The sequence below is a fragment of the Notolabrus celidotus genome, chromosome 18 (genome assembly GCF_009762535.1).
Source record: "Notolabrus celidotus isolate fNotCel1 chromosome 18, fNotCel1.pri, whole genome shotgun sequence".
NCBI lineage: Eukaryota > Metazoa > Chordata > Actinopteri > Labriformes > Labridae > Notolabrus > Notolabrus celidotus.
Genome location: NC_048289.1, coordinates 14,978,265 through 15,004,760, shown reverse-complemented (window position 1 = coordinate 15,004,760; position 26,496 = coordinate 14,978,265). Strand labels below are relative to the sequence as shown.

The 26,496-nt window shown below is 39.0% G+C and overlaps 1 protein-coding gene and 2 long non-coding RNA genes across 8 annotated transcripts; 2 read left to right on the top strand and 1 right to left on the bottom strand.

Moving 5' to 3' along the window:
- The first annotated feature begins 34 nt into the window (after positions 1-34).
- Positions 35-2,398, top strand: LOC117830298. The gene is made up of 3 exons (XR_004634761.1): positions 35-843; positions 1,599-1,711; positions 2,200-2,398. It is a non-coding gene; the product is annotated as an uncharacterized LOC117830298 (long non-coding RNA).
- LOC117830297 lies at positions 117-8,303 on the bottom strand. Of its 3 annotated transcripts, none has more exons than XR_004634760.1 (4): positions 8,028-8,303; positions 2,651-2,714; positions 613-850; positions 117-443 (listed from the first exon to the last, which is right to left on the bottom strand). It is a non-coding gene; the product is annotated as an uncharacterized LOC117830297 (long non-coding RNA). The 3 variants fall into 3 exon arrangements; XR_004634758.1 differs by having other exon boundaries at positions 120-443; positions 620-850; positions 8,028-8,300; XR_004634759.1 differs by lacking the exon at positions 117-443 and having other exon boundaries at positions 475-850; positions 8,028-8,296.
- On the top strand, positions 7,609-24,388 carry si:ch211-255p10.4 (serine/threonine-protein kinase BRSK2). 4 transcript variants are annotated; one of them, XM_034708352.1, is made up of 19 exons: positions 7,609-8,909; positions 9,033-9,127; positions 9,337-9,422; positions 9,838-9,978; positions 10,280-10,396; positions 10,623-10,656; positions 11,004-11,072; positions 11,305-11,451; positions 13,580-13,611; positions 13,793-13,957; positions 14,501-14,598; positions 15,519-15,672; positions 15,760-15,820; positions 17,542-17,818; positions 19,266-19,314; positions 19,412-19,535; positions 19,870-20,080; positions 21,232-21,321; positions 21,786-24,388. In XM_034708352.1, the coding sequence occupies exons 1-19, from the start codon at positions 8,825-8,827 to the stop codon at positions 21,995-21,997; spliced, it is 2,247 nt and encodes a 748-aa protein (XP_034564243.1). In that variant the 5' UTR covers positions 7,609-8,824; the 3' UTR covers positions 21,998-24,388. The 4 variants fall into 4 exon arrangements, with proteins under 4 accessions (XP_034564243.1, XP_034564241.1, XP_034564244.1 ...); XM_034708350.1 differs by having other exon boundaries at positions 7,631-8,909; positions 17,188-17,818; XM_034708353.1 differs by having other exon boundaries at positions 7,645-8,909; positions 15,522-15,672.
- The last annotated feature ends 2,108 nt before the right edge of the window (positions 24,389-26,496 follow it).

Below are 26,496 nucleotides of genomic sequence, written 5' to 3'. Positions count from 1 at the left end.
CTATCAATTCCATTTCCTTAAGCATGCACTACTTTGTATTAATTATAACTGTAGTCTGTCATTGGTGTAAACTTAGGTGAAGAAAAATATTTTCTAAACCATTTTTACAGGCTGAGTTCATGTTTAGACACTATACAACAAATATGTGTTTCTGTAGAGTTCAGAGTCATTCATTCTGTGTTTCTGGGCTTTATTCATTTTCGGTATTAGTATCAGTAAGTATTACTTGCACAAAATGCAAACACAAATGTTTTAGGGTACAACAAATGCTTCATCTCTCAGCTCAACCTTTTAATCCAGCAGTGAAAAACAAAGTCAGGCTCCATAGTCTCCTCTCAGGAAAATGCTCTCCCCTGTAGTGACCATTTAGATGTATTATGAGGCCTTTGTAATGCAGAGTGTGTGACTCAAAAGGTCAGCTAACTGCATATTCATTGAAAAGTCTGTAAAACAAAGGAAAGGAGTGAAAGAATCTAAGAATACCCAATAAGGGTGGTTTTTAATTAATGAGTAAGAACAACAGATATGAAAGGTTCAAGTACGGGAAGGATTGAAACACAAAACTCACAAAGTATGAATTTCAAACAAACTCTTCCTTATTAATCTACATACATTTTACCTTCCAGCTCATGACACTCAGCCAGCGTCATGCCTCCCCACCTTCTCTCCTTCCCTCCTTTACTGTCTGTCCCTCCATCTCTGTAACTAATCTGTAACTGTACTTGACTTAAGCCAGTGCAGCAGCTCCTCTCCACAAACTCAGCTCTGCTCTGTCAAAATGCCAGACTCTAATGAAGCTGTGCCAGCACCGTGCCAGGTCATCAAGGAGGACGTCGACAAGTGGTGAGTCCTGATGGAATGTAATACAATGCTGATTAGTACAATAACACATACTTAAAAGATTTACATGTAACATGATAGGTTCTCTAGGCAGTGACAAGGCTCTGGTGAGTCTAACTGCCTGTAAAAAGTCCCATTGTGTAACCCTGGAGATAGCTTCAGTAATTCACTTTACATTATCTATCCAATATTAAGTCCTCTGCATGCATATTAACTTTGAAGCGCCTGTGGGACAATCATTGAGTCAGAAAACTTGTTCACAGTGGTGTGACATTTACATTGGGCTTCTTATGTTTTGAGGAGCACAAATAGACCTGAGGTTTAAAATAGGCATCCACATGTATGACCTATTGCAGTGAGAGAGGGGCAGCATTTTCCTGCTTCATGTTACGTTCAGACATTTGGTGTGTGTGTCCACGTGCAGCTGTGATTAGTGTGAGTGGACCCGCTGTGCAGATTACACACTCTTCTTCACCAAATGGAGATAGAAGCAGCTGCAAGGCTTTGAGATGAAACCAAACACATTATTACAAGGAGACACTGTTATAATCCCTTTGATGCAAACGCAGACTGAGTGTAGAGATACTTTGTCTGTCCTGCCTTTCAGGTGATACAAAGTCCAATGTGTTCATCTATTTACAGTTTGCTATATTTAGATTACATTTTGAAATGTTTATTTGAAACCCTGTTGTATGCATAAACTAGCTATAACTACAAGAACGTGTTTCTTTTTTTAACATCTGGTTTCTGTGTTTAAGTGTCAGAGAAAAAGGAGAGGAGGGCTGCAGAGATCTGATAGATGCCTTCCAGGCCTGTGTAAAAACTCTGTCAGAGGGGTCATAATACACAAGAAAACACATCCAAGTAAAATGTAAGTCCGCAAAGATTATAATACATTTTTTTTACTGTTTTCAGAATCCAACATCATATAATACAAGCCCTGTAGTCACACACAGAATTTTTTTTTATCTCTCTTTCATGAGATATTTCTTTTTTGCACATTCTTTACTGGTTTATGAAAAAATATCAACATTGCAAGCAGAAAATATTTGATCTAAAAAATATTTGAGGCAGTATTATTCACACAGTGCCTGAAATACAAAGTAACAAATTAAATAGAGATTTTTAAGTTATAAAGTAAAAAAAAACTAAAGTTATATACGTTTTGTATGTTATATTCTATCTGTTATCTTAAATAATTCTGTTAAAATGATCTTTCGTTTGCTTAATAGTCCTCTGATGCCTTAATTGGGTTTTGTTTTACTTCATATATCTGAATCAGATCACATTTTCTCTGTTTGATTTTTTCCTGTACATTTTTCTAACTTTTTCTTTCTTTTTTTGTTTATTTTATTTCAGCCTACTCTATCAAAGTCCTCCAATTTCTCAGCATTCCCTCCCTCCTTTATTGCTTCAGATTGAACCATGTGAAAGACTGAAGAGGGTTGATGACACCAAGCTTCTGATACTGTCTGAATGTGTAACTTCTTTATTCACTTTTTAGACTGTAAAAAGTTGTATTTACAAAAAACATCACAAAATAAACAGAAGACAGTAACCACACATGATAAACAGCTTTGTATGTTTGTTACAGTATCAGGATCGTTTGTTTGTGATCTTATGTAATTACATGGACGTGTCATCTGGCCTAGCGTACGCTTCAACGAGGAAAAGTTACTCTTAATGGATTTAAGAAGAGCTTGTTAATCTTTGCTTAATCCGCACATTAGTTCCTGCACACAGCAGTCTAATGTCACTTTCACTTTCTGAAGTCTGAGTGTGGACGCAGGAACTGGAGTGAATAAAGCACCTGTTCAGATTAACCTCCTGATTGCATCCTGGCGTTATGAGCTGAGAAGGTAGTCCAGGGGGCTCTGCAGAGACAGGAATATGACTAAAGTTAGTTCTAATTGTGGCAGAAAATATTTGGTGTACAGAACCTTTGCATGCTTATAATAACAAGAAAACATAGTTGTTTCCTTAAAACCTCAAAGCTCTAGTCTGAGAAGTTTTGTCCCACTTTTCTTCCCCCTGAGTGACTCATTTGTTTCTTAATTTCTTTGTTTCAAATGCTGTGTGTAGGGAAACAAAAAAAACACAAGTCTTTTAGTGTGTCTGTTTAAATATTTTAAACTGTGAGATGTCTTTCATCAAGGAAGATAGGCTGTATCGATTTTCTGCTGCAGGTTGTATCATTCTGATTAATGGCTACTTTCTTATGTCTCAAAAAGACCACGTCTGCCCCATCAGATTGAACCAGAAAACAGTGGGATGAGTACTCCCGTTCTATTTCTGCTCTGTGTTTGGAGACAAATCCTTCTGGCTGCGTGCAAATCAGCCAGCTAGGCGCAGATGAAGATGGGCTTTGGGGAATTATCCACCCACACACAACATTTCAAATTGAGATTTTAGAGATTTTTTAAGGCACTTTACAGATGATACATTCAAATGTCCTACTTTAAAAATAAAATTATCATCTCTGCATGATTCATGTAAATCAGCAGCCAACACTTTTCTTTTCAGTTCTCTCTCCAGATAAGGAGGTGTGATGGGTCACTCAAGAGGTGTGCCCATCAAAAAATATATTTTTAGCGCAAGTGTCTTTATCTCTACGGCGGTTGAGGAATTATGTGCTTTACCCCCCTTCTCATGATTTTCTAATTAATAACAAAATAAAAGAAGGCTGTGACTTGTCACCTCTTGGGACATTGTGTCTTATAAGACTTTTGTAGACCACAAAAAAACATAAAGTTGTAATGCAATACAATACATAAGAAGGATTTCAGTACTGACGCAGTCAGTGAGCATCACTGTGAATCAAGAAAATATGACAGCCAGTTTACGTGATATCAGAACCTTGGAATGGAAGGAGCCAATTAGAATCAAGCCATCAATTGTTAATTAATTAATTAATTACATCTGTGAGTTTCTGTAAGAGTACTTCAGTTAAACTACCTTACAAACATTCAGAAGAAGTGATTTTACTTTAATGAAGAAGCTGTTTAATATCAGCTATTGCAGCATTCAGTGAAGTATAGCTAAGAAGTAAGTTTCTTAATATGCATGGGCACAACACAATCTGTTTTATACTCCACTATTAAAGAATATTAGAGTAATAATGAAAAAGTATACATAATACATTAAAGAAGTACTTATTAAAGCACAAACCTTATATAGTATGATGTTAATGGATTAAGGTGTCTTTTCCTGTTCCAGCTATAACCACAGTAGAGCTCCTTTGAATTATACAATAGACACCAAATTTAATTTGTCCCTTGTTCTTTTTTTTTCTCTCCAATATCTATACATTTTTGTATGTCAATACATAACATGTTGCATGTATTAAGTCTGTGAATGCATCTTGTTCTCAGGGGTGTGTCTTGACTATTTTGACTGGGGTGGCCGAGCTAGGGCACTGTCTTATGCAGGGGTGGCATGAAGTATAAGTGCACACAAGTACACAAACAAATAGCATGTATCTACTCTATCTCTCTCCACTAACAATATCTATTATACCGACTAACATTAAAGTATAATCTAGATGTTTTATGCCTGTATTTAAAATTAGGACTTAAATAAGTTACCCAACTGCAAGGCAGAAGCAACTTATAAATCTTCAAGGACTCCAAAAGAAAATTTACGTCCAAAGATAGAATTCTAAGCACCTAAAAAATAGCGAGGCTCCTTCAAACTGTCATTTATACAAATACTGGTGGTGTTGTATACAAATCAAATGCAAATTCAAAGCACTTTACAGCGATTGAAGAGAAAAACAAACAAACAAAAAATATATATATATATATCATGACTAAACATAACAGCAGAAATGGATATAGAAGTTAAGACTAAGTATAGACGAATGCACACCAATTGCAATAAAATGTATAAATTAACAACACAGAAATAGTTAAGAAATAAGTAAATAAAAGATAAATCATGACTTAATCATAAAAAAGGTAAAGATAAAAGTCTAAGATAAATATAAGCACTATAAGTGCAAGAAAAATTTGTAATAAGATAATAAAAATGAAATAGTTAAAAATCAATAAAACAATAGAATATTAAAATAAATATAAAATGATAAATTGAAAGAAGTTATAAAAAGTGAATAATTAAATGTATTTTTGACAGTTAGAAAGGGTTTTCTACGTAGTTCAAATAAATACAACACATTGCATGTTTAATGCATAGAAAACTGGAATCTGTTGCACTCACTGTCAAGTAGTTGATTTTTACAGAAATCCCGTCCATGACCAGGCATATAGTTTTAGAATTTGGGACATCAGGTTCAAGGCTTATTTTATACCATAGATACAGGTTTTCTGTGTAAAATAATAGTAGAATGATGAATATTTTTAGTTAGTAAAGTTAAGTTTGAGTTTTTAAAATTTGTACACAAGTGAATTTTTGAAGAAATAGGCACACTTTTTAACACAGGTGAGGAGTTTTTTTCTCATTGAGGAAACGATGTGCTACCTGCAGCGGTGGACAAAGTACACAGCTTCATTACTTAAGTCAAAGTATAGATACATCATGTCAAATGTTACTCCAATACAATTGAAAGTTGCTCTGTCAGATTATTACTTGAGTTAAAGTACTGGAGTACTTGCTTTTAAAAAGACCTAAGTATTCAAAGTTCTTTTTAAAATATGTCAAAACGTATTTTCAAAATACACAAGTGCAGTCAAGAATACATAGGAGTACATTCTGTTACATTATGTTTATTTAGAAAACATTACTTGACATTTCTAAAAACTATACCATGGAATAAAAACAGAAACTAAGTTACTCCAAGCACAGACAACTTAGTTTGAAATGTTCATCTGGAATGAAACAAATGTTACGTATAGCTCAACACGCTTTCTCAGGTTGGACAGTGAATGTTTGTATGTTTGGGCAGAGTGGGAAACAGGGAGAACATTTCAAACATTACGTATCATTCTTCATTTCAAAAACCTCTAACACGGGCTGAAGATATGGCCATGGGTGCTCAGATGGAGAATTTCAGCCATCATTACCACCTCTAAATGAACTGCCTGATCTGAGTGAAATTTGCTCTGTGTTTGCTCAGATATCAGAATCAGAATCAGAATCAGCTTTATTGTTGTTGTACAAGTACAATGAAATTTCGTCTGACTTCTCTCCGTATATACAGGTACGGCTACACCACTGAGACAAACAGAACTACACAAACACATTTTACTGTACAGATTTCAGAAAAGAGAAGGAAATTCATGAGCTGACTTCAAAGCAAAAGTAGTGAGTAACTAGAGCACTGATAGAAATGTAGTGGAGTAAAAAGTATAATATTTGTCTTTCAAATGTAGTGGAATAAAAGTAATAAGTTCCCCCCAAAAATAATACTCAAGTAAAGTACAGATACTGAAAAACTGTACTTAACTTAAGTACAGTACTCAAGTAAATGTACTCTGTTACTGTCCACCACTGGCTACCTGCACATTAATTAGTTTAATACAACTTTTAATAATAATAATAATAATAATAATAATAATACATTTTATTTACATAGCGCTTTTCAAAAACTAAAAGACACTGTACAATTGTTAAAATCTATACAAGCAAAAAAAACAAATAACACAGATCAAACAAAACAACAGTACAATCACAAATTAAAAGCTAACTTAAAAAGGTGAGTTTTTAAAAGAGATTGGAATGTTGGAGGGTCAGAGCAGTTTTGGATATGGGAGGGGAGTGAGTTCCAGAGGGTGGGGGTGGCTACTGAGAAGGCTTTGTCCCACCAGGTACAACTACAAGGCACTTCAAGTTAAATATCGCATATCATATCAAATAAAAAACACCACCTGTATGGCACCACCAATAGTGTTTATCTAAGGGTCTGATGGGAGACCAAGCACCTTAACATTCCATCACAGGAATGTCGCTGCCCCCAGCCATGTTTACCAATGTCTGCTGCCGAGGCGTTTCTAGACCATTTTTTGGGGTGATGAAGCACCCCTAAATTGAATCCCAGCACCTCTAAAATTCAAGATATATATATATACATTATTTTTTACTGTATGTCCCTTTTAACAAGCTAGAAAAGTTTCAAAACCATACAGAACTTGGTTGAAACTTAATATTTTAACAACAAAAATACAGCAGCAAATAATATAATACAGACAAGTAGGGAAAAAGCAGAGAAAAACATCGAAAAAGTCAATTTATGTTCATGTGTTTTACATGTTGTGCATTGAATTTCAAATGAAAGTCCAAAAATTTACTCAAATATCAATTTTTGGTATTTTTGGTACTCACTATAGGGGGGCTGGTTTACTCCAGAAACATACATACTGTTTATGTATATATTGAGGAGCTTCTGTATCAAAATGAGTTGGCTTTCCCCAGAAATTAGGGTTACCATATATATCTTTTATGATTCCAATCCATTTCTCTTTTGCTGTGGCTCAGCATTTAAATCATCTTTATCAGATTTGATGGTTTAGTCACAGACTTTCCCCAAAAAGTGTTGTACTTTTCTTTCACAAATGTGGGAATGAAATTGCATTAAAATGTCCAAAACAGTGAAATTTATCTTGCCCGGCTTAGCACCCCTTAACATCTGATCCTAGAATCGCCCCTGGTCTGCTGCCACAGTAAGGTCAACAGTGATGGAGGTGTGTCCGCAGCAGATCACGGAGGGACCAGCACTGTGTCCGGAACTGAGGTGAATGCAGAGATAAGCTTATTTTGAAGAAGATGCTCGGGGGGAGGAGGAGGCAGAGGAGGGAGGGAGGGAGGGGGAGGAGGAAAGGGGAGAGGATAGGGAGAGAGTGGGACCCGGATGCTGATGCGAGTGAGACGAAGGAAGGAAGAGGAGAGAGAAAATATCGATTTACGGCAAGAAAAACCGAAGGGAGTATAATACAGGGGGCCTTAACCCTGCGTGAACTATAATCAGAATTGAGGAGGGGAATAAGGCAGTCGATAATAGTGCGGGTTAATCTGCGGGCTTCTGTGTGTGTGTGTTTTTTTTACCTGAGTGAGGGAGGAGGACACGCCAAAGGAGAGAGGAGAAGATGCTGTGATCCGCTACTTGCAGCAGCAGGGATGTAGAGAGGGAGCGACGGGGAGAGGCAGGGAGGGGGAGGACTACGCTACACCAAAGGATGGTTGTTTTGCAAGGAGATATTGTGAGAATGCGGCGGCAGTGTGATAATAAATCTTACCGTTTGGTGATGTCCGGAAACTTCAGGAGGTGTCGGTTCTTTTGACAGGCGGCGCGAGCGCGGCCGTTGGTCCAGGCGTTGAAGCTACAGCTAGCCTCGCTGCTGTGTGGGAGAGCGGCGGCGAGGCTACAATAGCATGTTGTTGCACCTGTAAAACAGGCCTGACAGAGAGAAATACATTGATTTTATTTTCATTCCTAACGCCCACTTGACGTATACAACGTTTTTGTAGCTATACTCAACCGGCAATGACATATATTTCGTGAATAAACTCGTTTTTAAAGGCGAATATTCACAACGTCAACGTTAGTATGCGATAATTCTCATAATAACCGTCATATACAGTTAACGTCGTGCAAGTTAAGCAAATAAGCTCATGTACAAAAGTAAGGGTTGACCACCTTGCCATGTTTATATCTAAATGGTAGTTGTCAGTATTTAACGCTTAAAACAGCCTATTAAATTACTGTCATATCTGTGTTTCTGCTTTAATCTCCCACTAGCAAGCTGTTTTGTTAAGTATAAACATGTTTAATGTGCTTTAGAACAAAATATTTAGCCATGTGTAGATGAAAAATGTCCATTTATCATCCAGATGTTTTGTACCCACACCAGTTTGACATCTCTCCAGAGTAGCAGTGTCATCACTGAAAGAAATTAAAAATATCTCCTCGTCTGTGTTCATCACCGTCCTGTATGCCTCCGTAACTTCTGTATAAGCTGTAGAATATTACAGTTATTGCAATAAACAGTGCAGTAGTAGTAGTTGTAGTGTCTTAGCCTCCAGTAAGAGCAGTATGAGTAAGGAACTGTCTCTAAGTCAGTCAGCTCAGTATGTTGGGCCCTACCGACTGGAGAAAACACTGGGGAAGGGTCAGACGGGTGAGTATTTTGAACTGTTTTTGAGTCTAAAATGTTTTTTTCGCTTTCAATGTTCCCCTAAGTTTTTTTCTGTTGATGCCTTTTTTTATGTCTAATGTCTATCTGATGAACTATGCCTTGCAGGACTGGTCAAGCTCGGGGTCCACTGCATTACGGGTCAGAAGGTAGCGATTAAAATAGTCAACAGAGAGAAGCTGTCTGAGTCAGTCCTGATGAAGGTACAGTATCAGTGTGACACTGTGAATTGTTGCAAATAATGACTATACTGATGCTAATTTTGTCAATAGCAAGGTGTCTTCTGCTATCTTAAAACTGCTCCATATTGTCTATATGTAACACGTGCATTAGGCATTGGCTTTTGTGCTTTGCTGTAGTATCTTCATCTCTTTCTGTCTCTTTTCCTTTCTTCCTGTTTTTTTCTAACTAGGTTGAGAGGGAGATTGCTATTCTCAAACTGATCGAGCATCCGCATGTGTTGAAGCTGCATGATGTTTACGAGAATAACAAATATCTGTAAGTTCCTTCTGCAATCAAAAGAGCCTCAGAAATGTTCCCAGTGAAGGCTGCATGCCTTTTGTACTCAACTCTGGAGTGGGATGGGTATAAATACTACTCTGTGAACTATATTAAACTACTCTCATCACTCTTAATTCTTACTTTACTTTCATCTACTGCAATTATTCTGAAAAGTTTTTGATCTACCTTGAGGAAAGAATACTCCCCAAAATGCTTTCAGGCTGTTATAAAGCAGCTGTGGGAGTTGACAGACAGGAAGAGAGTACATAAAAATGATACATTGAAACCTACATCATACATTGATTATTTCTAACAGTTTGAGTGTTTCTGGGGTGAGATTTATTGTTTTTTGTATTTCTCTCCACAAGCTCTCTGGTTTTAAAATCACACTGTTGTCCCCTTTTGCGGACAGGTACCTGGTGTTGGAGCATGTGTCAGGAGGAGAGTTGTTTGACTACCTGGTAAAGAAAGGCCGGTTGACCCCGAAAGAGGCCAGAAAGTTCTTCAGGCAGATCATCTCTGCTTTGGATTTCTGCCACAGTCATTCCATCTGGTTGGTATTTTGCAGAGAGCAGCAGTTTTAAATTTGAATGTGGGTCAGGTATAGGTCAAAGTTTTGGGTTTATCTGCTAACTTGAGCTCTCTGTAGGACTTTGGCTCCATTATTAATTCACTGCCTTTTCCTTTGAACAATAAAGCATCAATCCCAATCTGAGGCAGACGTTCCTGTTGCTTTTGTCAGTGTATAATTCTGATGCACGAACCAATATCAGAGCCTCTTTTATACACTTGCAGACACAGTTAAGCTGCTTTACTAGCAAAAGAGTAATTGTATTTGTTGTTTTTTTGCTCAGTCACAGAGACCTGAAGCCAGAGAACTTGCTCCTGGATGAAAAAAACAACATCCGTATTGCTGACTTTGGCATGGCCTCCCTACAGGTGGGAGACAGTCTGTTAGAGACCAGCTGTGGGTGAGTATCAGCTTTCATGAATTATGAAAACATAAAAATGGCTCATATTTTTTATTTCAGAGACTTGCAATGTAAGTTAATGCACATTACTGAACATATTACAGGAGATGCAAAGAAAACCTAACTCACCACATCAGCATTCATATATGTGTATATATGAAAAGTAACAAATATTACTGCTTATTTTTCTGGATTTTTAAGAAAATTAATGTCGCTCTCTTTTTAGATCACCACATTACGCTTGCCCTGAAGTCATACGGGTGAGTCTTCTGCTTGTGCACAGTACCTATAAAATAAATGAACAAATGATTTTAATCAATTATTCATTGAGTGGCTAATACATAGTTATAAACCTACAAGCTAATTGTTACAACGTCGTAAAAAAGTCTAATGAAATATGAAGCCTGTCATTTGGATTGTCTTTGACAAGGTTGATATTTTGAAAGAGTGATTCTTCACTGCATACAGAAAGAAGATGATCCAGCTATACTACTAAAAAGATGGTTTCAATGCTTTGTAATTCATTACAGTCTCCTGAGAGAAAGTTTATAGTCATCGAGAAAAATTCAATGAGATGCTGGGTTAACTGATTGTGATTTTTGTGCAGGGGGAGAAATATGATGGGCGGAGAGCAGATGTGTGGAGCTGTGGGGTCATCCTTTTTGCTTTACTTGTGGTAAGTCCTCTACAGTTTGTCTGTGAAGGTTCTCAGTCATCCAGGTCATTGTTATTTGAAGCTTGACCAGAAAAGGCAACTGGACTCTGTGGAATATCTGGAAGACGTTTCACCTCTCCTCCGAAAGTCTTCTCCACTTCTTACTCGCTCCTCTCCCTATGTGACAAGTTTATTTGATATCATCTGTTTTCCTTTTCCCACTTTCTCCCATGTCTCTCTCTTTTACCTACAGGGGGCCCTACCTTTTGACCATGATAACTTGCGCCAGCTCCTGGAGAAGGTGAAAAGCGGTGTATTCCACATGCCACACTTCATACCCCCGGACTGCCAGTCCCTGCTCAAGGGCATGATTGAAGTTGACCCTGAAAAAAGGCTCTCGGTACGAGACTGTGCTTACTCTTGGCTCATACACAGGGGGGTTTAAATGGCTCCTTATGTTGGCAGCCGTCCTAAAATCCATACCAAATCAGGATCAGCTCACCTTATTTTCCTTTAGATGTTCATGTGGATTATTGTTTGTTAAATGCGTACAGCCCAAGACAAATTCCCCTCAGGGGAGAAGGAGGTGTATTGTCATGTTGTAGCATGTCGTGGTGTTGTATCGTGTCACGTCATGTCATACAGACTCACATTTGGAAAGTTTTTCACAATACCTATTGCTATTCTTGATTGTTAGTCAAAAACAACTACAACTTAGTACCACTGCGATACAAAACAACATGAATCTGTTTCTAAACAGCTGCGTAAAGAACTCCATAAATGTAGTGTAACTTCTGTCAATAATGTGGCTTCTTGCTCAGTTCACTTAAGAAATCCTAACCTTAAAACACACAGAAGTTAGTGGTCTCTTCTCCTGACATGCATTGCTTGCTGAAGAATGTGAATGATATCCAAATTTAATTTGAATTGTTTAATTGTTTATTTTGAGCTTTTATGTATTCTTATTATCAAAACTTCAAATATAAAAACAAACAGCTTCAAAACGTGTCACTAAAAAACTCTGGTTGATAACATTTATTAAGCTTTGACATTTGACATTAAACTCTCCACTACCTCCAAACCGTTATTATTGTATTGTCATGTTATTTTACGTGATAATGGTTCTTCCTTGCCACTGAACAGTAGTAGCTTGTCCAACCATAAAACAGGGTTTCCCAAACTTTTAAGCCTGGGACTCCAAAAAATAACTAAGTCAGAGACTTGCGACCCCCACCACTCCCAAAGGTGGTTAAATGATGTGTGCACACACTAATAGACCAAACCAAATTGGACATTAGAGCACACATAAACAAACAAACACAAAAGAACCCAGCAGGGAAACAACCGTGATATGATTTTATTATTATCTATACAAGTAATCTCCATGTAAAGACAGTAGCAGTGATGGGGCTAGTTAAGAATCAGATGCACAGGTGAGTCTGTGTGCATCCGTGAGTTTCCTACTGGCTCAGAGCCTGAGCTGGTCTGCAGAAAATGAGCCTACCTGTATGCACATTTTGCTGTGTCTCATGTGCTGCTGTGATTCAACCTGCTGCAGCTGATGCTTTTTGTTAACCGATCACAATCACCTCAGGGGTCATGTGACATCGGAGAAAAACATTTACATGGTGTCAATAGAAATGTAACTTTTATTTTTAGATATTTTTTTTTACAATTATGTATCAAATATGCTATTTTAAATAATTAATTAAAATGTGTGTCTTTGATAGTGTTTGATTTGATTTGATTTGATTTGATTTGATTTATTTATTTCGAACATGTAAAAGTAAAATAGAAAAAAAAAGCATACCAGTAGAAAAGAAGAAATAGTTATACAAACATACAAGAAAAAAAAGAAATAGTTATACAAATGAAACAAAATCAATATTAGCAAGCACTGAAACATTTTACTTTACATGTGCGAAAAAGAGTAGGAAGAAGTTAAAGCTTATCTAATCCTACCCCTTCATTCACTATTATCTGGCATTATACTAGTGCACTCCAACAAGTCAAATCTTCATATTGACACCGACAATTAAAATGAAACCCCTCGTGATTATGAACACTTGTCTTCCTCCTTGTACCTCATGAAAATAATTGCTTTATACTTCTTCTTGAACTGGATTATGTTCTGAAAATGGATAGTGGTTGAAAAAATATAGAGTTTTGATGATACTTTGAGTCATCCATTGTTGGTCTTGAGGTGACATCATGCTGGAGGATGTTAGTTTTTTGTTCTAAGAACAATCAGAAGGCGTGTTTGCCAGGTGTCAAGTGTTTCTTCCTTAAAATCTGGTTCTAGGTTTTTTTTCCTCTGAGTGGTTCAGCAACATTTTCTGTGATTTCCTCCAAACCAAAAACATACACAGCTTCAGATTATAATTCTAATATACATTAATGAGAAGCGGTGAGGTGTCTTGTGTATGTAAAGAAGTATGTGGTGTTTGCACAGTGTAGCTCTGTGGCCATCTGGCTGTTAACAGACTGTAGAAACTAATGGCCCCATCTGCCCTGTCCCTTCCTTACAGCTGGAGGCCATCCAGAAACATGCCTGGTATCAGTGAGTATACATCCATTCTTACAAACATGACTACTGGATTAAAAACTCATTCACAATGTTATTGCTTCATATTTGATCATAAGTATTACATGTTTCATTTTGTGTTATTATACCTGTGTGTTTTGTGTGTGTGTGTGTGTGTGTGTGTGTGTGTGTGTGTGTGTGTGTGTATGTCTCCCAGGGGTGGCCGTAATGAGCCGTGTCCTGAGCAGCCTCCTCCCAGGCGAGTGTGTGTGAGGCGAATCTCGTCCCTGACTGAGCTGGACCCAGATGTGTTGGACAGCATGCACTCCCTGGGATGTTTCCGAGACCGCGGCAAGCTCACACGTGATCTGCAATGTGAAGAGTAGGTTGATGTTTTTTTTTTCCTAACCCTAAACATAATGATGTTTCTCTGTGCCTGACTGCATGCTGATTGACTTGGAAAATGGAAACAGTTGTGCAACATACTGTAAGGCAGTGCAGCAATATGCATTATACACACTTCTACCCGACAGAACTATGGTACAGTGCACTGGACAAATACAAGAAACTGAACCCCACATGTAAAACCTGCATCTCCAGGGTTAAACCACCCAAGATAGTAGATAGACTGAAGCTGTCAAAAATTCTGGGACTACATCTTCCAAAGGAAAATGCCTATGATGATGGGCTTTTATCTTCCCACAAGAAAATTATCTTACCACAAAAATATCAAAGAGATGGAGGAGTTAGGCACTTTTTGTCTGCTGAAAAGTAAAAAAAAAAACAAGCTTTTGGAGTTCACATTAAAGACTTTTTTGTGCTTTGAATCTATGTTAGTGCTGGTTTAGCCGGTTTTGTGTTTTTTCGGGTGGGACTGTTAAATTTCATTCTTTTCAAGAGTCTCTTTCTTTCTTGTTTGTTTCAGAGAAAACCAGGAGAAGATGATCTACTACCTTCTGCTGGACAGAAAAGAGCGATACCCAAGCTATGAGGATGAGGACTTGCCTCCGCGCAATGACGTAGGTCAGTCATTAGGGGGCAGGAGGGACCCACACAGGGGAGGGAGCTGCTTTACTCAGTACCCAAGAGGCAGTTGTAAAATGGTCTGTGAGCCTGGTGCCAAACAGACAGGTACTCGTTCCCTTTGCTGATGAATGCAGGATCATTTGATGTGACGTTTTGAATGTTCTCCAGGTTTTCAAATTATCTCCCACTGATAGCCCATAGCTTAAAAAGCAGCTGCTGTGATCGCCACAATCAGTAGCAAAAGATGATTCAGTATGGAAGACATATTTTATGTCTTCTAAGATGTTAAACACAAACATTGTTACAAGAATTGTCCCTGGGATAAAACGTTGAGGGGCATTGATTCTGCCTGTGCTTATGAAGACACACTTACCACAATCACAGATGGTGCAGAGAGTGTAGAGCCTGTGGAAAAAGCCTTTTCAACATCATCGTACTTTTCAGAACAGCAGAAGAGAAACTGAATGCACATTGACAGAGTGAGATCAGAGAGTGGGCTGGTGATAGTGAACATGTTAACTAAAACAACCATCTGGTTCATAGCAGTCTGACATCCGTGTGGCAGTTGCACAAATTATGTTTTTCTTTTTTTTCTTTTTTTAATACATTTATTTATAGTTTTTTCTTAGTTTTGAACAGATATGTACACGTACAAACACAAATATGTACATCCCCAACATCCCCCAAACCACCCGACACCCGAAAGGTTATAAAACAGACAGGAAAAAGACAAATAAAGGTAAAAAACAAGAAAAACAAAGAACAAACAAACATGTATATGTATGTTATAATAGTAATAATAATAACAATAGCAGAATATAAATTTAAAAAATGAAAAAAAAAGTAAATATTATGATGTTTTTCTATGAAAAGGATAAAATTGCTTGTTGTTTTAACTGTTCCAATTTGCCCTTCAGCAGACCCTCCTCGAAAGCGAGTCGACTCTCCAATGCTGACACGTCACGGCCGCTGTCGCCCCGAGAGGAAAAGTCTTGAGGTGCTGAGTGTTACTGAACAGGGGTCTCCTACCCCGCCTCGCAGGGCCCTGGACACAGCTGCACACAGCCAGAGGTACTGTATTTAATACGTGCTGTTATTTGTTATACAGAGTCCACCAGTACTACATTCACTCACTTTATATGCCTCTTTTTCCCTAAGGTCTCGCTCTGTCAGTGGAGCATCAACTGGTCTCTCCTCCAGTCCTCTCAGCAGTCCTAGGGTAAGGGCCTGTTGGCCAGTCTTAAACCAATCGTACAGGCATTAGGTGTTGCTGCTATAGATTCTTTACTACCTTTGAACATTATGAAAGCCTGCATTTTTAAATACATTTTTTAAAACAATGTATTGTATTGTTGAACTCCCTTGTAAACCAGGAGTGCCACTGTAGAAGGATAGGTTCGCTAACGGTAGGTAGTTGGTCATATGAACCCTCTAGGCACGCTTTGATTGACTATAATCACCCCTTTAGTTTATTTTAACCTCCTTCTAATGCATCGCTGAAACTAAAGTAGATGTCAGTCTTTCATTTTCTCTGTGTTTAACAATCTGTCTAATGCAGCTCAGCACGACGCACTGTCCTCTGAAAGTGTCTTTAACTTTGGAAGATCTTCTTAATTTGTTAAACACCAATTGGAAAGCCTCTTGTTGTCTTACGATAACTTTTTGTAGCCACCTTCCTTAAGTTGAAAGAGCACCAGGCACAAATCCCTCTGTGCATGAATGGTGCATGTTTATCTTTTATGCAAGTTCTTTCACCAAAAAAAAGACTTGAAAAATTACGAACCATGGCACTCTTAAGACCCTGGTGATACAGAATGTAGATTGTGTGTGTGTATTGAAGCCATGTATCTTCTGAAGGCTTTGTGACAGCAGCTCATATTTGAGACATGTTTGATTTTAAATAATTCTCTACAAGAAGTCTGTTGTTTATAATCTCTTTTTAATGACAGTATTTTCATATCAACATAATGTGGTACATGGTTCTGGTTGTTGCTACAATTTTTTTGCCCACTCCTGCGTCAAACTGCTGTAAGAGATTCTCTGCCACACCTCACAAACCCCTGAATACTCCATTTATCAAGTCCTCAGTCATTTTTACACATCATCGCTGCACCTCAGATTAAATCTCCCAACAAGCCAGGATTCTTCTTCTGTCTTCATGCCCTGTCTCCTCCTCACCTTGCATGAGCTAGTTGTGTGCACAAACATTACTAGACCTAGGACATTTAAATTAAAACTCTTCTAATACTGTAAAAGAAGAAATTAATTCACCTTCTCTGTTATTAGTTTTGCACAGTAACTCTGTCACTTCCACTGTTGTTTGTTACTGCATTTTTAACCCTCTCACTGCCACACTGTCACTAAACCCTCACTCACATATGAGCGGAATTAAAAGACTCAAAGGCCTGAATGAAGCTTCTATATATGTTTGCATTTGACACTTTCACTTCTCACAGGATGCACTCTTTCTTGTCATGAAGCATGATATTCATTTCCATCCTTTCTCCATGTTCCATCCCCTCTCTTTCTTGTTATCCATCTCTCCCACCCCACAAACCCACTCCCCCCCCCCCCCCCCCCCCACAGTCCTATCAGAGCCCAGTCTTCACTTTCAGCCAATCAGACGTCACCTCTGCCACCGCTACCCCCCTCACAAAGGAGCCCAAACAGGGAAGCACCACCACTCCTCGCTCTGCACGGGCTCACGACAAGCCCAAAGCTCCTCCCAACCCAAAGACCCAGACCCTGCCCACCAAGGGACCCACCGAGCGACCCCACCTGCAGCCCATCAAATCCCTGCCTCTGCACAACCCATCCTCCCGCTCACCCTCCCCTTCTCCGCTCCTGTCACCCATCCCCCGTTTTTTCTTCCCCTCGTCCTCTGTCCTAAAGTCAGTGACTAAGAGCTTCTACCCAAACTCTGCCCACTCTGTGCCACAGGTCACCCCCCAGGGCTCTCCATTGCCCACGCCCTTGGGCACCCCTGTTCACCACCCTCACCACCCTTCCTCCACCCCGCCCTCCTCTTCCTCGTCCTCATCCTCTTCGCGGGCGGAGGGAGGGGGAGGGGTGGGCTCGCTGTCGCTGACCCCGCCTTCAAGCCCAGGAGGGGGAAGCGGCATGGCAGCCAGCAGCTCCGCCCACTGGAGGACTCGGCTCAATTCTTTCAAAAACAACCTGCTGGGATCGCCGCGTTTCCATCGCCGCAAACTGCAAGGTGAGATTTGACTCAAATGTAGGAGCCTTAGATGCACCAGACTCTGCACAGGTATGGAACAACTTAGTTCGACAGTGCAACAAAGTGCTTCAAGTTAATTGGCCAAAGGTTCTGCCTTAGTTAATGAAGATTTGTCCGGTCTAAGGAAGCAAGTTAGTTCAGGGAGGCAAATTGAGCTGCATTATTAACTCACTTAATATGCGTCAGTCCCCTCAATCCCTACACAAACATGTCCTCCCAATTTTGCCATCGCTGCACTGCACCAGTACAACGCTCAGTACTCAGTTCAACCATCTCCTCAGCATCCACCTGCATCTGCTCCAATAAACACGTCAAGTGTGAGTTGTTTGATTGAATGCTGTTGAAATAATAATGATGACAATTAGGGCTGTCCGACTAATCCTTTTTAAAACTTTGATGAATCACTGAATTTCAATAGTTGATTGTTATTAACTGCTTTTTGGATCACACTTAAAATACCAGTATTTTGCATTTCAAAAGAGCTTTCACGTCCATATAAGAAGTAAAGCAATACCTGCCAACCTGAGGAGGCCCAATGGACGTGAGTCTCCCACAGTGTTGATGGGCCTGTTGTCAGCTGCCACTCATTTAGCAAGCACTGTGGTGATCTTTTTAGATTTGGTTTCATCCACAGGTCTGTAGAGATTGTGACGATGTTGCTTGCTGACAGCAGTCTGATTAACCATACATTTATGCCGAGCTTGTAGGTGGTAGCTCAAACACAAAGCACTTCATTGATATTTTAATCCAGAAAGAACAAGCTGCATACTACTTTTGACTTGTTAACTGAGCCGTCTGAGACTTTAAGTGAAATGTGCTGATTCAAAAGTGAAGTGGAGTCATCGTTTTCCATCGTGGCAGCAAGCAGAAGCAGGAAGACACTGCAGCAGATTAACTACGGTGGCTGAAAGGGACAAAATAGCAGGACATTTTTTTAAATGAGTTAATGATGAACCTTAATTGCATTGCAATTGACGCATTACCGTTGACAGCCTTACTAATAATAATACAATGCTGCATTATAAGTTTACCATTATAACATAATTTGTTGTCATTTCATCATTTTGTGATTGATTAGCAACTGAAAACACAATTCATAACGAAAGTCTGGTACATTAAATGGTTAGCTAGGCATTTGTGAAATGCTAACGTTAGCTGTATCTAAGAGTAAATTGTTTATCAAACATGTTTAACCCTTGAAATGTGGTTTAACACCTTTCCAAATGCTAGCTTTGATCAAATGAAAAGCAGGAAAATGTTCACGTTCTGTCAGATGTTTGACAGTGTGACATTTAAGCTTCCAGCCTTAGTGTGACATTGGAGAGAATTTTCTGCCATGTGAATTTGATGACCAGACTTTCCCCCTAGCCTTTGAATAAACTTTTCACAATCTTAATTTTTGTTAAGAGTGACTTATCTTTTTCAGTTCCTACTTCAGAAGACATGTCCAGTCTAACACCAGAGTCCAGCCCTGAGTAAGTCCTTGAGACCAGTTTTTTTTTGGCGTCACTTGTTTTCACAACGGGGAAGCTCTCTGTTGATTCTGTGTGATGTTTTATGTCGGGCTAATAGGCTGGCTAAGAAGTCGTGGTTTGGGAACTTCATCGGCTTGGAGAAAGAGGAGCAGATCTTTGTGGTGATCAGAGACAAACCTCTGAGTTCTGTCAAAGCTGACATAGTCCACGCCTTCCTGTCTGTGAGTATCTGATGCGATCTGTCCTTCACGTCTCTCTCTGTCAAACCTTGTTTGTGAAAAGCATGGCTCTCTCTGAAAACGCTGTAATACTGTCACACACTTTCATACTTTACGCACTTCATTACTCTCATTATTTCTGTTTTTTCTTCGTTTCAAATCTTGCTCACTTGTGGCACGAGTGATGGATCACTTTTGCTTTCACCAATGGCTCACTCTTTCTCTCTTCTCCTCACCCTCACCCTTTGTCTCCCTATACTCACGTTTGCCCCTGAACCTCTCCCGCCTCGTAAGTCTGTCGGTCTCTCTGCTTCTTCTCTTTCTCCCTACCACGCAGATCCCGTCGCTCAGTCACAGCGTCCTCTCCCAGACCAGCTTTCGAGCAGAGTACAAGTCCTCAGGCGGTCCCTCCGTCTTCCAGAAGCCCGTCAAGTTCCAGGTGGACATTGCTTTTTCCGAAGGCGAGAGGGAGCGGGACAGGGAGAGGAGCGAGAGGGAGGGCAGGAGGGAGACAGGGATCTACAGCGTGACGTTCACTCTCATATCAGGCAAGTGAAGACCACATTCAACCCCTGCAACTGGGACTGGAATGAAGCTTCATGAATTTAAACATAGATACAAGTTTACCTAAATGAAAGTCAAATACTAGGGGATAGGAACTTTCCCAAAGCACAGACCATTGGACAGAGCTAGGGTAGCCATTTCACCATGCTTTCAATCTTAAAACTGAGGTAAGCTATAGTCTTCTACTTCATTGACCAATAAGAGAGTCGATCTGTTTACTTGTTTGTTTGTTTGTTTGTTTGTTTGTTTATCAAACCTTTCTTGATTGAAACACAAGTCTGTCATTTAAAAGCGTATTCTGTTTAGATGCAGAACATTGATACATATGAGAGGTTCAGCATATGTAATGAAAAGAGAGAGTGCTTAATCAAAACACAGAAAAATAGGACAAAAAATAGTCTGAATAGCTAGTAGGAGTGCAAACTTATGATAGTGAATACAAACGTAAAAAAAAGAGCAACACAGCTGCACAGAAACTGCACGCTGTAGACATCTCTGATCACAATAGACATCGCCACGCAGGAAGACAGTTTAAACTTTATGAAATCGCTGAGAGAGTTCAAAACTTCACTGAAAATGCCCTGGAAAATGATCTCTGGAAAAGAGTGGGAACCCTGTTTTATGTCAAGACTGACTTGCCCCTTCTAATCAAACTCACATTTAGCATACTGATAAAACAGGGAAGATCCCTCATGTTGGTACATTCCACAGAAGCACAGCTTCTTGTATAGATTTAAAGTAGACACTCACAGTTATGCAAAGTTCATTGACTTTTGTTTGTTGTTCGCTACGTTTTCTCTTGAAGTGCTTTCTCTGCTTCGCTGATTTGGTGCAAGGAGCACTATAGAAGCCTCATCTGTCAACAGAGTTGTCAGCCATGATGTTAAACTCCTTTTTGTAGCATGGAATAAATCAAACAAAAATGATTGTCATGTATTTTGATTTTGAAGTTGTTTTGTTTTTTCATCTGTTAACATGGAGAAGAAGGGCTGTATGGCAACCACTGCAGCCAGTCAGTAGGGGGAGCTCCAAATGTGTCGCCTCACTTAATGAACAATGTAGCATTAAACACAAGTAACATTTGGCATGGGCATCATTTTAGTGGGACAATACTTATCAAATGACATGTCTCCAGGTCCAAGTCGCAGGTTCAGACGAGTGGTGGAAACGATTCAAGCTCAGCTTCTCAGCTCTCATGATCAACCCATGGTGCAAGCCCTGTCTGGTGAGATTGCTTCCTCATACTTGTACACACAACAGACAGAAAAATGTTTTTTCTCTCACTTTGACTCGTCCTTTAGGTATGTACTTCCTTTTTCTTTAGAGTGTTCCTTGGTGTTCATCATGTTTTTATTTTTCTACCAATGTCTTTGATTTATCATATCTTCTAAACCTTGTGACTCCTACTCCTTTCCTAGTGCTGGAAACTTCTACTATTTGTATATGTTGCATATTTCAGCTGTACATAACTAACATCTGGTTTGTTGCGGTTGTTTTCTGTATAAAGCTTATTTTTCTTTTCTAAGAATGCCCCTTAAAGATAAAAGGATCAGAATACTGATAGCTGCTCGAGCTTAAGGAGAACAATGTCTTGTAAATTAAACACCTCACTTGTGGACAAAAAAAGAAGAGTGCCTTAAAAATTGCTGCATGTTTACGTTAAAAGTGACTTTCCTGTCCCGTCTCCAGATCCCTTTCCAGATGAGAAGAACGGCCGGCCCCATGGGACCCCTACCCGCCAAAACTCGAGGCGTTCCGAGGGTGGGGGCGACAGGTGTGAGTGGGGAGACCGCGCAGATGGCGGAGGAATCGGAGGCAGCGGGGGAGTTCTGCAACGCAGAGGCTCAGCGAAAGAGAGAACCCGACTGCTGTCTTCAAACGGAACCCAGTCCCAACCTTAGGATAGAGAGTGAGACTACGCAGTAGGATGCCTGAACTACACCAGACAGACGACAGTGTAACTCCATCTCCAAGTATCCCTGCAAGCCATGAGCTACTCCTTTTCTTCCTTGGCTAAGTTGTGAAGGTGCTTGACCACAGCAAGGGTTGAGCCTTTTCCCCCTCTCATGCTTTTTTTCCCCCCAACTCCACATACTTTTGATCTTTCGGATCACCAGGATTCCTACCCTTGAATGAGAAGGAAGTGTTAGGGAATCACCCTTTAATGAAAACAATAATATGTGAATGAGCAGTTTGGTATCCGTCATAGATACAGCTTCAAAGATAAAACAAACTAGGAATTTTGAAGTGCTAATGTGCATGCCAGTTAGCAAATCAGCCTGCTACAGGATGCTGACATGATCAGATAGGCTAGTCTACCATATCATCATAATACAGTATCCAACACCAAAAAGAGTCTCTTAAAATTAACCAGTGCGCTCATATCATTATCAAGCAACATGCAAATACGAGTCCATACTGAGAGAAATATAGATGCACCATAAGAGTTAGCTCCCTTGTTAGGGAGGAGCAGAACAAGAGGGAGGGGAAACTGCGTCCTGGAACTCCGGCAGTGTCTTCTCCTGAGGTAAAGAAAACCAACAAAGTAAGCTAAGTAAGTGAATGTGAAAAAAATATTTTTTTATTTCATTTTTGTTTGTGTTTACATGTTTCTTTGGAGGGTGTCAGTAGCACAGAGATAGCAGTGAAGACAGACTGAAAACACTCTGCCAGTGTTGAGGAGGAGGGGGAAGCTGACCGATCGCTCTAGTTTTGATTCTTTTTGTATTTTCTTTTCAATCAGAGACGATATGGAACCATGCACATATGATTTTTGCATTGGACCTCTGTTGCTCTGAAGAAAAGTATTTTTGGTTTGAACAGAAATATGAACATTACTATATGAAAAAAAAAACACTATGAATAGTTCCATGAACCTCATCACAGCTGTTTGTGCCCTGATTGAATGAGAAGAGTGATCAAATAGAAGCCACCTATCTCTTGTCTCCTAATGCCATAGTATTCACAAACTGACTCGGAACAAAAAAAAGAAAAGGAAGTTCATCTATGGACTACTCACAACGCTGGACTTCATCTATACCGGTGTGCGATGTCAATTCCTTGTTAAACAGGACTTCATAAATGGGAAGCAAGCAAAAGAGTCTCCTTACCCCCCCCCTGCCCTGTGCTCCTCACGTCAGTGTTCCCAAACGAGCCAAGTAGTCCATCGCTGCACCCTCGCTCACCACAGAGAGTCGCACCATTCTGCAAGCGGACGTAGCAGCTTGGGACGGTCATGTTGTAATACTCCAGCACTCTGTCATACTAGTCAATGTTCATCACCAGTCTTCCATACAGCACAATATGCAACAAAAGTGCAGAATGTGTTAAGTGAGATTTATGCTACTGTTCTGTTCATTTATACCTTTTCTATTTATTTGTCCATAAATCTATCCATCTATTTATTTAATTTATGTATTTATATTTGTTTATTTATTGACAGTTTATGTTATTTATTTACTTTATTTGTAAATGGATTTATTTATGTATTTTTTTGGTCACTTTATTTTGTTATGTACATTTTTATGAATTATATTTTATGCCAAAAATATATATCCAGAGCTAATTTAAAAAAAAAAAGTTAGATTTAATTTCTCATTAGCACCGTTAGTTAACACTTTTTTTTCCATACTAAACTTTGATAGCAGTTCTGACTAGTTGCTCCAGTGCTCTTTGTTTATCTCACATCTTTTTGTGATGTTTATCTCTGATAACTGGAGTGCGTGTGTGATGACAGTCGAGTGTGACTGAGCAGAAAACTTTGCAGCACCTGCATTTGAGCTGACTACATAGGGAGATTTCAGCTGACCCAGGAAATATCTACTTAAATTAACATATTCAAACCCTAACAGGCACGTGATTTCTCTCACAACACACTGAATGCTTGCTAATTTCGCTCCATCTCTTGCTTTAAATGCCTTGTCCCTTTGACCTGTCTGTCTGCCTCTTCACCTGTCGTGTGGCCCATCATCACGAGAGAAACTGTACAAAGTTGTTTGCCTCACCATCCGTACACACTTTATGATTGCTCACCATCACTGTCACTTCTCATCTTTCTCATCACCACATCACTTTCATTGACCCAACTCTGGCTAAGATTGTAAACTATTCTCCATTCATAAGGGTCAGTAGAATAAGGTGTTTAAAAAAGAAATGTCTGTATCATGATTTAAATATAAAAAGTGCACTATTATAACTATTGCCTGTGATAAAAAGAACAATTATGATTGAAGTGATGGTCAAAATAAAGAGAGATCCACCTTATTGTTATGGTTACAATAATTAACCCTAAATTCATGTGTGTGTCTATTTAGTTTCTGGGTAAAAATGGTGTCTGTTTATTTCACATGGGTTATAATTTTATTTTGCACTAAAGCAAAAATAGCTACAGCCTGAGATGAGTTATCTGGATGCTTTTTTTTTCTGTAACGCAATTCTCTAATCATGAATATTCAATCTCAAAGATTATACAAGAAATAATATGAAGAATTCAGTGAACGTTTATTCTTGACCTCAGTAACTACAATTTTGTAACAACAGAAACTTAGTAACTTTTAAATTCTTTCATGGTCGACCTTGCTTTTCCCCTGACCTTTTAATCAAAGTCATAGTATTCCTCAGTATAGTCGTGTACCTGTTTTTAATCTTTAAAGAAAATGTCGCGCCATAAAATCTGAGTTGAGAAATGTAATGAAAGTGGTTGACAGCTCCTCAAAATCTGGTAAGTGGACTTAGAAATAAGATCGGAAAATCCTATTTTGAAAAAGTAGTAACGTTATCCCGATCTGCAAACAGAATTATTCAAAACATAAGACTACCACATGCAACCTGCAAACGCTGTAGTTCACCGTACAATCACATGTACTGTATGTTGACACCAGTGGTGGACAAAGTACACAGCTTCATTAGTCAATGTATAGATCCTCCTGGTCAAATATTACTCCAATACAAGTAAAAGTTGCTCTGTCAAATTATTACTTGAGTGAAAGTACTGAAGTACTTGCTTTTAAAAATACTTAAGTAGTACTCAAAGTACTTTTTAAAAATATCTCAAAATGTTGTATTTTCACAAAGCATGATGACAGTCAAGAATACATAGGAGTACATTTGGTTACATTATGTTTATTTAGAAACCATTACTTGAAATCTCTAAAAACTATACCATGGAATAAAAACAGAAACTGAGTTACTCCAAGCACAGACAACTTAGTTTGAAATGTTCATCTGGAATGAAAAAAATGTTATGAAGCTCAACACACTTTCTCAGGTTGGACAGTGAATTTTTGTATGTTTGAGCAGATTGGGAAACAGGGAGAACATTTTAAACGATACGTATCATTCTTCATTTCAAAAACCTCTAACACGGGCTGAAGATATGACCATGGATGCTCAGGTGGAGAATTATAGCCAACATTACCACCTCTAAATGAACTGCCTGATCTGAGTGAAACATGCTCTGTGTTTGCTCCATGTTCAACCGTGGAGACGCACGATACACAGGTATGACTAAACCACTCAGACAAACAGAACACATTTTACTGTCTTAGGGATCAGATTTCAGAAAAGAGAAGGAAATTCACGAGCTGACTTCAAAGCAAAAGTACTGAGTAACTAGAGCACTGATAGAAATGTAGTGGAGTAAAAAGTACAATAATTGTCTTAATTGTCGTCGTCCCCCCCAAATTACAGATACTCAAAAAATGTACTTACAGTTTTTTTGATTGCTGATACACATTTTTGAAAACAGGGCACATTTTGTCAAAACACTACACAGAGTTCACACAACCACAAATATCATTTATTTCTCTTTAAATACTCAAATCAGTCAACATGTCAACATGGAGAATCACAACAAACCATGTCCCAGTTTTCATGCTACTACACATGCATAACACTTTAAGCTCAGCGAATATCAGACAAACTTGAAATACTTTATCCAGTTGCAGGTGAACTCACCTGCTACATTTTTATAGTCCCTAAACCTGTTTTTCAAATCACTGTGTATATTGTTTAGCAAAAAGTCTGAGGCTGACATTGTGCTTATAGTGGTGCAGATCTGGGCTGATGTTTTGCTCCTTGAGTGTAAGGTTTTGATAATTGTGTACTACTTTTGATTTTAGTGTTTATTCAGTCGCAAAAAACTGTAAAATACTGTATCCAGTTGCAGGGGAACTCACCTGCTGCATTGCTATAATGCTTAAACCTGATTGGTGTGTCTACAATTAAGCAATCGTGTTTTCGCACCTGATGGCTGTGTTTAACCAATTGGCTCATAGGTGTGGTAATATGACAGTCAGTGCTTTGGAATTGAAGGAATTGACATCATGATATACTTCTGTGTCTAATGTATACAAGTGTGTTTAGTGTTTTGCAAATCACTGTGTGTATTGTTTTGCAAAAA